The following is a 12,535-nucleotide window of genomic DNA, read 5'->3' on the forward strand; positions in this document are numbered from 1 at the left end:
TAATATATGTATATTCTAATTTTTGTGATTACTACAAATATATTTTGCTCCTTAAAAATGTTCAAAAACTTGTTAAAAATTTAATGACAATTTTTTCCTTTTATAACATTTTACTTTAACATTATATAAGAATATAAAAGCAATACAATGTTGATGGTTTTACCAATTTTTCCCTTTACGCCTATTTTTTTTTTTTTTAACAGATCATCTGCACCTAGGGAGTTTTCAAGGAAATTTAAAGAGGGTTATAGTATCACTTAGGGAGAGTTTCAAGGGTAACTGCTTGAAACTTTGTAGGACCTAAGGCTTTTTGCCCAGTGACCAGTTTTTTAAAAAACATTTGATAGTAGAGACATAGGAAGAGAGAAATATAGGGTCAAGGTTATAGCATCTAAAAAGAGCTGAATAAATGTAAAAAACGTAAGCTTTTAACTCACAGCATCCCATGTTCTTAAAACATACCACTAGTCCTTGAGATAATCTCATTCAGTCTGTGTCAAGAACATAGTAGATGCTCAGTAAGTATTGCTGAATAAATCAAATCTATATCAGAGCCCTGTCACTGAACCACAGATACCTCTGTATTATATATAGTATTGTATTCATTTATAAATATTAGAAAAAGCAACCTTACTAAGATGTCATAGAATCATAAGTAATCGAGAAATGTAGTTTATTTTAATTTTTACCAACAGCAGTGATTATATTTTACATCAAAAATGACAAATTAAAAATAAAATATGTCACTATCAATATAATCTACAGATCTTCCATATTTTAATCCATTTTACAATACAGAGATTACATTTTAATAGACATTACAAGAGGTACTATAACATCAATTATTTCTTAGGATTGTTTTAAGAAATATCGCTTATGTACCAGGCTTAAATAGTGAACCGCAGTCTTTATCAACTGCGTCAAAACTGATTTCAGGGTACATTTTCAAAAATTTGAAATCTGAATAGCACATAAAAGCATAATATCTAGGTTATGGGTAGTTAATTTATTTCCTATTAAGTAGCTCTCAGCCAGTCTCCTTTGCTTATGACTGAGGGGAGTGCATCTCAAGCAGGCATAGTAAGGCAAACAGGATCATATATCTTTATTGTTTCATCCCAAGCACAATCAGCCACCTAGAAAACAAAAAGCAAGTAAGAAGAAACATAATCTACAAACATTACAGATTGGCAGCAAAAGCCAAAGTCATTTAGAGTGGAAGTAGATTACCCACTGGTAAACATTTTAAATAAGAAGAAGGTCTAATTTTCCCTTTTTTTTTTAGGTTACACTTCAGGGATTGTTTCCAATTGATTGAAGTTGCCTGTAAGGATTTCCTGCCTCCCCACGACCTCACCCCAGAACTACATCATCTCCTGTATGTCCCAAGATAAATGCTGGAAAAACCCACTCCTAAACTGAGAACCAAGGCACCATGCTAGATATTATGGGGATAGAAAGGAGATAAAGTACACCTCTTGCCTTCACAGAATGGTTCATTCAAGACCTGAGGTGGAAAATGCTCTAACAAAAAAAAAAAAAAAAAAAAAGGAAAATGCTCTAACAGATACTCTCAGAGGAGGGGCTATCTGAATCTAAGTGGGGTGGTATCAGAAGACTTCAAAAATGCTGTAGCATTCACCCTGGCCCTCTTTAGGGGCAGGCAAGGGAGACGAGGACATTCAAGTCTGAAAAGTCATGAAAACATGAAGGGAGGAAAGTCCATGGTGCTTAGGAACTGTGTGGTAAAAGGTTGTGAGTATAGCGATGTTTCAGAGTATTATAAGAATATATAAAGTCAATTATATCTCTATATACTCTATACAGACTTAAAAAATTAAAATTAAAATATTCATTTAAAATAGTATCACTTAACAAAGTACTTAGTAACATATTCAATAAAAGACATGCAAAACAGCCACATAAAAAATGAAAACACTGCTGAGAGAAATTGAGGAGGCCTAAATAAACAAGGAAGTATGTTCATGGGTTCAATATTGTTCCAAATTTAATCCTCCCATATAATTTATAAATAATTCATGATCTCAGCAGGCTTTTTAATGAAGATGGACAAGATGACTTTTAAAGCTTATGCGAAAATTAAGAGGACCTAGAATAGCCAAAACAATCTTGAAAAAGAACAGCAAAAATGTACTTCCTAGACTACCTCACTTAAGACTTACCACAAAAACTACAGTAATTAGAACAGTGCAACATTGGCATAAGGATATACAAGAAGATTAAGGAACAGAACAGAGATCAGGAATAGACCTCACAGCTGGACAACAGCTTTACATCCAATGTACAAAAACAATTCAACAGGGAATGGGAAGTCTTTTCAACTAATGGTATTGGAACTGAATGTCCATAGGGGGGAAAAAATGAACCTCAGCCCCAACTTCACACCATAAACAAAAATTAACTTCAGGTTAATGAACCTAAGTATAAAAGCTAAAAGTATAAAGCTTTGAGAAGAAAACATAGAATATATTATCAATCTGAAGATTAGTAAAGATTTTATAGCAGGACACAGGAAGCAATAACCACAAAAAATTGTTAGGTGCAATCAAAAATAAAACTTTTGCTCATCAAAAGACATTGTTAAGAAAATGAATAGGTAAGACACAGAGTGGGAGAAAATACTCCCAAAACAAATGCATCTGATAACATCTATCTAGAATATATATAAAGAACTACTATAGCTCCATAATAAAAAGAAAATCCAATTGAAAATGGGCAAAAGACTTTGCTAATAGACAAAACAAGACATATGACAAACAAGCAGATGAAAAATAAAATGTTCAACATCATTAGGCATCAGGGAAATGCAAATAAAAGCTACAATGCGATTACCACATACACAGGAGAATGACTAAAATCAGATAGACAATATCGAATGTTGCCAGATGTAGTGCAGATATAATTTGCACACATGCCTGGTACAACCACTTGGAGAAACTGGCTGTCTCTTATGAAGTTAAACATATACCTATCTTTAAACCCAGTAATTCTACTTCTAGAGGTTTATCCAAGAAAAATGAAAATGGCTTTATGAAACAATGTATAGCAAGAATGTGTTCATAACAACTTCATTCACAATAGTACAAAACTGGAAACAACCAAAGTATCCCTTGACAAGAGAAGATAACAAATTGTAGTACATTCCTACAACAGGAATGCTGCTGAGCAACATAACAGAGGGAGCTACTGATAGGCTCAACCACGTGTACAAATCTCACAGACATTAAGTTGAGTGAAAGGAGACAGAAACAAGACTCCTTACAGGGCATTCCATCATGTATGTTCTAAAACAGGCAAAACTTAATCTCAGGTTAAAAAAAAATTAGGGCAAATTTTTGTTTGTTTTTTTTTTCAGACGGAGGTAGAGGTGGGGATAGGGAAAGACTGGGAGGAGACAGAAGAGAATTTTGGAGGAAGATACAAATGTTCTATATTGTGATGGGAGAAGATTACACTGTGTACCTGTCTGTCAAAACATATATCTAAAATTTGTACACTTTCATGTGTGTAAATGATACCTAAACATAGTAAGAAGAATAATGACAATAATAATAATAACTGAATGGGAGTAGGACATGAGTAGAATAAGAAATAAAACAAGAACGCTGATAATTGTTGAAGCTGGGTAAAGGAAGGAAGTTCATTATCCTATTCTGTTTACTTTTGGTATGTGTGAAATTTTTCATAATAAAAAAATACCCAAAAAATGTAGACCATGGCACGAGAGAGAGTTTGACTAAAGGTATTTGCACTCTATTTCCCACCCCTTAATGGTTACAAAGGCTCCAAGTTTCACGAAGGAACTCACAGTCTTCGTGGGCAGTCGAATTACCTGGCTATCAATGAGTGCAAGAATCACACTGAGTGATCTGAACATATTAACTGCTTATCACTAATAGCATTTTAGACCAGAATCCAAGCTAGAGAGAGCAGTAGAGACCTTTTAATAAACTTTTTAATGTAAGCATTAAATACCAGACTCTTCGAGATCGGGTTGCCACCTACTTCTTCCTCTCTTACCGTACTGGGCCCACACATGCCAGTCCCAGCCTCTTGTTCATGCCTCTGTGCTCTTGTCCTTTTCCTGATCCCCTACCCTGAGTGACCTCTCTACGCCCTACCTTTCCCTCTCCCCCTTGCCTTGTTCTGCCTGGAGATGTACCTCTCTTTTGAAGAATCTTAAGCATCACTCCCACCATGACGTCATTCACAGCACCTATACTATTCGACTATACTTATTATTGACATGTATGTCTTTGGCTCTTTGAGGGCACAGACCACGTTTTGCTAGAGCATAATAATGACTCCATATATATTAGCTCAAAGAATGTACTTTGCAGATTAAGATTGCAGAGATTAACATTTTCTCATGTTCATACTTAAGTAGCAGAGCTGGAACCAGGACCTAAATCTGTTGACTCTGTCAACCAGAAATAGTGCCTCACAAAAGGCAAATTAACATTCATTATCTGCCTAATCCTACAGTTCTAAGTTCTTATATCATGGGACACAAAGACCATTATATTAATTTACCCCTGTCTCATCTATGTAATCTTTTCAAGTGGTAGGCCTTTCCATATGTTATTTACTCAGAACTTAAATAAGTAACAAATGTCAAGGCCAATGAATCAGATGTTCACAAATCTATAAAGTAATTGATAAAATCAAAAATAAAGATGAATGGATAAAGAAGACATGATATACATACACACACACACACACACACACAATGGAATATTACTCAGCCATCAGAAAGGACGAATACCTACCATTTACATCAATGTGGATGGAACTGGAGGGTACTATGCTGAGTGAAATAAGTCAATCAGAGAAAGACAATCATCATATGATTTCACTCATATGTGGAATATAAGAAATAGTGAAGGGGACCATAAGGGAAGAGGGGAAACTGAATGGGGAAAAATCAGAAAGGAAGACAAACCATGAAAGAGTCTTAAATCTTGGAAACAAACTGAGGGTTGCTGAAGGGGAGGTGGGTGGGGGGATGGGGCAATTGAGTGACAGGACATGTGATGTGATGAGCACTGGGTTGTTTTTTTGTTTGTTTGTTTGTTTTTTTAGCACTGGGTGTTATACTGTATGTTGGCAAAACGAATTTAAATTAAAAGACATCCTAGTTGTTGTTGTTGTTGTTTTTTAAAGGGGGCAGCCCTGGTGGCTCAGCGTTTTTTTTTTTTTTTAATTTTTTATTTATTTATGATAGTCACACAGAGAGAGAGAGAGGCAGAGATACAGGCAGAGGGAGAAGCGGGCTCCATGCACCGGGAGCCCGACGTGGGATTCAATCCCGGGTCTCCAGGATCGCGCCCTGGGCCAAAGGCAGGCGCCAAACCGCTGTGCCACCCAGGGATCCCCGGCTCAGCGGTTTAGCACCGCCTTCAGCCTAGGGCCTGATCCTGGAGACCTGGGATCGAGCACCATGTCAGGCTGCCTACATGGAGCCTGCTTTTCCCTCTGCCTGTGTCTGTGCCTCTCTCTCTCTCTCTCTCAGTGTGTCTCTCATGAATAAATAAATAAAATCTTTTTTAAAAAATCTTTCCTTTAAAAAATAAAGAAATAAATTTTAAAAAACCTCAAATTGAAATGATATGTAATAATGAATAATTGGTTCAAATTAATGCAAATAATATTTCTCCATTAACTAATTAATTAAACCCCAGCTAGTGCCACAAGTTTTAAAAAGCTTACAATAAAAAATAATAAGAGAAGAAAAGCACTTTACTAAACTAACAAAGAGGTGCCTGACTCTCCCTGGTAGGTGCAGTGGACCTCTTGGTAAGGAAAGATGACAGTCCTTGGCACGGGTAGGCAGGGCTCTCATTGATGACCATCTCAGTGGTCCCGGGAGCCTCTGCTTCCCACTTGATTCTGTGACTGAGAGTAAACGCAACACTTTCTCTTAATGTCCCCTACTGCGGCCCCTACTCTCCCCATCTGAGGCCAGGCTGAAAGACATTTAAAAAAAAAAAAAAAAGACCTGAAAAATAAGCATTAATGAAAAGACCAAAAGATAAGTAAAGTGAATGGCATGAAAATAAGCAATCTGCTTTACAGGATGAGACTGACTCATTCTCTAGCTGGTCAAAGTGAGGAATCTTTCCTAGCTCCTCTCCTACTTCTTCACAACAAAAGCCATCTTTCCATCCCATCTCTGGGAATATCTCCTCGCTATGAAGACTCCTTGAAGGCCAGACTCAAGATCGAGAATGAGAAGAGATAATAGGGTGTCTCCTTTCTCAAGTGCTAAAGATCATCTTTCTCAGTTTCAGTCTCCTATATAAAGACTCACTTCTTTGCCCATTACCTTGCTGTCAGGAAAAACTGAAAGAAAGACTTCAATCAGCAAAAAGACTGCGAGGTGTTGTTTCAGTGAAATGTTGGCACTGTCCTAGGGCCCCACAGGGTTGGTTACCTCATTCTATAGGGGTCCATACCTTTCATAGTCTTTGACTGGATTATTTTACAACTCTGAAAGTTATAGAAAACTGATAGTAATCAAATGATTCTCATTCATTAAAGTTGCAAATGAATGCTATCCTATGGAGATGCAACTGATATCTCCCTTTGTCCCTCAGAAATAATTCCAAACATTACACTTTATTGCCCTGTGGATATTGGCTTGGCCAGTTCTGCACCTATTAGGTAAATTTACTTCAGTATTCAGTGATTACCTGTTTATGTCTGTTCTTCTGAGCTAGTTGTAAAATCTTTCATGAGTTACATAAATATTTGATACAGGTTCATGATACATCTTTGTGAAAGTCATGATCCCTATTTTGAAAATTATCCTTTAACAGGGTCACATACCAGGATATAGCTTATTGGCCTCAACATAGAAATCATTATTTCTGTGGAACATGATAACCCTTGCTTTCTTATAGGAGATAACACAGTAACAGAAAAGCTATTTCATTAAAAGACAAACATGAAATGGAAAGAATGGGCAGATAATTATGCTAGGAAAAAAAGCTAAGAATAATTGCTAAAATTGGACATGAAATTGAGCTCCTGGCAGCAAAGGTAAAAAAGGCAAACAATACTGTAAGAAACACAAATATCATGATCAATTTACCAGTTCATCAGAAGAGATCAAGTTTTTCCTAACGCTTGTCTGGCTGTAAGAGAAATATATAATAGGATTCCAATATAAAAGTCATTCAAGGACAAAATAGGGTTTTTACAAGAGATACAAAGTCATTCTTCATATGGCTGTTTTTAAAATAAACATCTCAACCCTCAAATAAGACAGAAGTGTACTATTCAACCATAGTTTCCTGAAAGCATTTCTATAGGGTAGTGGTTCTCAAGTATTAGTGTATGTTAGGATCACCTGGAAGATGCGCAAAAACACAGAGGACGGTTCCTCATCCTCAGAATACTCTTTCTCAAAGTGGGGTCGTGGGATCAGCTTCACTGGTATCACCTAGGGCTGATGTGCAGCCCGAGATCTTCAAATCAAGTCCTCAGAGCAGATTCAGAGAGTCTATAAATGCAATATTTTGTGTGTATATACAATTGTGGGGAGGAGAGAGAGGATCAATCATTTTCTTTAGATTCTCAACCCGTGATCCCAAAAGGTTAATCCAAATCATTCCCCAGCTAGCATTATAATCACTTAGGGAACATTCTAAAATGCAACCAGAATTGAGAACCTCTGATACAGAACCTCTGATGTAGATCAATTTTCTTAACTGGGCTCTTGTCATGTGCAGGGATCTGGAGTTCTTTGGTAGTACCTTATGTGCAGGAATTTTTTGCTGTTGACTGAACATTAAAAAACTGAATGAATGAATGAACGAATGAATGAACAAAACCAAAATTTAGCAAGACTCAAATATTCTTGAAGAAGGATTCTCTTCCTTCCTTGAGGAGAAAGAAGAGGTTCATTTGCAACTAACATAATGAAAAACATCTTGGCCATATTTTCACATTTATTTAAAATCTAAGTTTCAAATCTAGTAGGTTGATACGTGATAGGAAGATAGTGAATTGGGAGGAGGACTAAGGGGGAAAAGAACATGACTGAACTATCTTTAAAGACAAACACTAGCCCTACCTGAAGCATTCCTATATCCAAAGTTTATGTAGCTTCCTGATCCTGTTCTGCATGAGGCAGGATCCAGAATGTCTACTTAAAACATGAGAGAAAACTGTATTAATCATGTAAGCTATGGTTAAAACCAATATGTTTATTTTTTATTTGATATCTGCACCCTGTTGCATTCTAAATGGGCTTAAGTGGTTTACAGATTAATGCACAGGGCCAAATAAAATAAATACAGACTCGAGGAAAAATGTCTGTTTTAAAGGGAATAAATGGAGCAAGAGCTTTCGGGTATCAGAGCCAAGCACATTACAACACCTGTAGAATAACTTAGGCCCTGTGCTCTTTGGTAACTAGGGAGAAAATGAGAGCATGTTGTGTAATATGGTTTCTGTTTTCTAACAACATTTTTAAAAAATTAATCCTGAATAGGATTTTCAGCAATTACATATCTTGATCAAATCAGTATTCCTGGTTTTGTGTATAGGAAACCTTTAGTAAATACTGTTGACTGACTGACTGAATGAATGAATGAGTGTGTGAATCCATGTTTGAGCAGTGGTTTTCCTCCTCCAAAGATTTTTCTGGAGTAGAGCCTCACCATGGTAAGGAGCACCTAGTCAGGTGTGAAGTCCAATATTCCTCTGCACTACAAAGCTATCTAAAATAGTTCATATATATACATGTATATTTATAGTCATCCATTTACTTAACAAATCCTGATTGAGCATGTCCTCTGTCGGAAGCATGCCAAGGACACTACAGTAAACACGATGGTCCTGATCTCTGATTCCACAGACCTGGAGTCTGGCAAAGAAATGGATAAATAGACACTGACAATGCAGAGAAATAGGGACAAGGATGGAAGAATTATAGAGTCTAGTAGAAACAGGGAAGGGGTCACTATAACCAAATGTGAGGAAAGTGGATGTATTCAGGAAGAAATACCATCTAAGTTGTGGCTTCAAGGACATGTGTGCCTCTCCCAGATAGCATTTGGTGTTACTATTGTTTGTGGGGTGCGGAAAAACTAGAGAGAAGGAAAGTGTTCTGGGCAGGAGAATAAATAAGAATAAATGATGAACTAGAAAGTTCTAGCATTAAGACAAGTAAATTGCATTGAAACTCCTCTGATGAAACTCTTAATCTCTGGAGACAGGCTTCTTTCTGACTGCCATCTAGGGTTTCTTGAGGGCTGGCTGCCAAGGCCTACCTTATTTGACCCTCTCCCCAGATGGTGAGTATGCATGTGGCTATCACAGAGTGGGAACCTACAGGCTCTACCTCCTTTGCCCGAGGAGAGTCAAGTGGAAAAATGTATCCTTTAACCTGCAAGACTCCACAGTAGTACATATCATCCCTATGTTCTCTGAATTCCTTTTTTTTTTTTTAAGATTTTTATTTATTCATGAGACACACACACACACACACACAGAGAGAGAGAGAGAGGCAGAGACACAGTCAGAGGGAGAAGCAGGCTCCATGCAGGGAGCCCGATGAGGGACTCAATCCCGGGACTCCAGGATCACGTTCTGCACCAAAGGCAGGCACTAAACGGCTGAGCCACCCAGGGATCCCCTCTGAATTCTCTTTAATTCGACATCAAAATACATATCTTTTCCTTAAAACTCAGAATTAAAGTTACCAACATTATAGGAAAAATGGTTTGTCACAATATTATATTTCTTCACTTAATGTAAAACTCCAAGACAGAATCTTCTTCATTACTATTTTTTAAATCTTCTATCTTATAGGTAGCAAACAGTAACTAAACTCAGAGGATAAAATTCCATGTAAGTTCTATTTTCAGTTCTTTCATTTTCATTTTTTTTAAATTATTTATTTTAAGATTTTATTTATTTATTCATAAGAGAGAGAGAGAGAGAGAGAGGCAGAGGGAGAAGCAGGCTCCATGCAGGGCACTTGACGTGGGACTCAATCCTGGGTCTCCAGAATCACGCCCTAGGCTGAACGTGGCGCTAAACCGCTGAGCCACTGGGGCTGCCCTCATTTTCACTTTTAAGAACAAAATAAGTATTTCTACGTTTTAAGAAAAAGAACATTAATGAGAAATGTTAATTTCTCGCTACATCAATTCTTTAAAATATAATGAAGGCTTCTTGAAAAATAATAGAAATTTCTTATCCCTCTCAATTTTGTGGACAATTGCTTTTGCCCTTAGGAAACTTGTTCAATTTACTGTAATTATCTGTGTGACATATGGCCTTTTTAGCAAAAATGAACAAGAGGAACAGGCAGAAGGATGAAGAGAGAATGAAAGAAATCCCTAACAGTCATTTCTAAATTTGGAAAAAGCAGCCCAATTATTATGTTGCAATGTGTTAAATTATGGGCTAAAGAAAGAACATGTTTTACCTACTCAACCAACTTACAGTAGGAAGTGACTACAGAGAAGAACATGGCTTATTATGTTAATGATTATGGAGTTTAAGTAAAAGTAAGGAAAGAGTTGGCTGATATGCTAAAAAAAAAAAACCCTTTTCTTTCTTTCTTTCTTTCTTTCTTTATTTCTTTCCTTCCTTCCTTCCTTATTTAGTACATATTTATCAGGTAGTTTGAATTAATCTACTATGTACCTTGTGGCACAGAGCTGGCATTCCAATATTTACTGAAGCAAGAAAGAAAAGGAGAGAAGAAAGAGAAGAACTTGTGGACTCTTAAAGGGAGAAATACTTTGTACTGGGGGAAGTGGGGAAGAGTGAGGCAAACACATAAAGACGATAAATAACAAAATATAATTGGTATGTAACCAAGGGATTATATAGGATGGTGGGAAATAAAATTAGAAAGCAATACAGATTATAGTGAATCTTGAAAGCAACATTAAAAATTTAGACTTGGGGTACCCCGGTGGCTCAGTCAGTTAAGCATCTGACTCTTGATTTCAGCTCAGGTCATGATCTTGGGGTCAAGGTACTGAGTCCTGCCTCAGGGTCCCTGCTCAAAGGGGAGTCTGCTTGGGATTCTCTCCCTCTCCTTCTGTCCATCCTGCTCCTTCTCTGTCTCTCAAATAAATAAAATTTTTAAAAAATAAAGGCCCTTAACATAAATATATAAGTCCTTTATCTAGAATCCTGCACATTTTAAATTTTCATTCCTCTGTGTATCACACACAAATGTACACACACGCACCCACAGTTGCTGCCATGCAAATGCAATTTTTCCCATTTTATTCTCCAACTTGATTACTGACATCTTCGTGCTATTCATTTTTGTACATTAATTTTTACTGATCTTATTGAACTCATTATTTTTAATAAGTTTAAAGCTGATGTTCTGGATTATAATGTTGACGATCATATGGAGTTTATATGAATAACTATGTCAATATTTCAACCCTTTAAAGATACTTCTAGCTCATTTTGTTTTCTTCTATTACTAATTGGCTACACCTTTTAGAACCATGTTGATTACCCTAGTGAAGATGGGAATTCTCATCTTGTTCCTACCTTTAACAAAGCCACTGATATATTTCAGGTCACAGGCTAACAAAATCAGATTTGCATTATGGAAAGCTCTCCCCAGAGGCAGCACTGAGAATCAGTGGAATGATGAAAACAACTTAGAGATCAGTTAGGAGATAACTGCAGCAACCATGGCAGAGATACTAATAAATACTTATCTAAGGCAGTGGAGCTAGAAGGAAATGGTCCAGATTTCAGAGAAACTGGTGAGGAGAAATTTATAAACTTGATGTCCACTTGAATTTTGGGAGACAAGAAAACTAGGATGACTTCTCAGGTCTGGTCAATTATGCAATCAATTGAGTAGGTAGGAATACCAGAGGAAAAATAAGACATCTATTGCAACCACAAAGCAAATGCAATTGGATACATGGGACAAGCATCATTAACATATAATTAAGTGAACTGGACATTAAAGGATGTCTACTTTTGTCAGGATGGTAAGGAAGAAACTGGAGATGAAGACATTTGGCAAAGTGGTAGGGAAGATGAGGTTAGCATGGTTAGCATTAAAGTAATAGGATAAGAAGAATTTTCTTTTTAAAAGTCTAAACTATATAGCTAAAGAAGAAGGAAGTCTGGAAAAGGCTAACTTGGTTTTCAGGAGTTTCCTGGTAACCTTCTTGGGCTTAACTTCAAATGAATGATCAAAGGGAGAGAGATACAAGGGAGTAAAAAGAGAATGTTGATTCTGAGAGAGTAAAAGCAACAGGTAAACCTACTAACTCTTAATGTCTAATAATGGAAGAAAAGCTAAATTTCCTGGCAGCGAGATAGGACAGTGAGGGAAAGTAAGTTTTGAAAATAGAGAACAGAACTGGCTGAAGATCTGAAGCACAGTGTACATCTGAGGAAGCAAAGATCTGAATGAGGAAGCCACTGAGAAAATCAGGAACTCACTAGAAAGGGGAGAAACAGAAATAGAACATCAACATTGTGAGGTGATAGGGATGGAAGAAGATAC

General features: G+C 36.8%; 1 protein-coding gene across 1 annotated transcript in view; it reads right to left on the minus strand.

The window, feature by feature from the left end:
- Window positions 1–656: 656 nt before the first annotated feature.
- PEX7 (peroxisomal biogenesis factor 7) overlaps window positions 657–12,535 on the minus strand; it is an 81,289-nt gene continuing 69,410 nt past the window's right edge. Inside the window, exon 10 of the mRNA XM_025997893.2 lies at window positions 657–1,136. Coding sequence (XP_025853678.1) covers window positions 1,068–1,136 — 69 coding nt within the window. The 3' untranslated portion in view covers window positions 657–1,067. The remainder of the gene's footprint in view (window positions 1,137–12,535) is intronic.

Source organism: Vulpes vulpes, chromosome 1 (assembly GCF_048418805.1).
Source record: "Vulpes vulpes isolate BD-2025 chromosome 1, VulVul3, whole genome shotgun sequence".
Taxonomy (NCBI): domain Eukaryota; kingdom Metazoa; phylum Chordata; class Mammalia; order Carnivora; family Canidae; genus Vulpes; species Vulpes vulpes.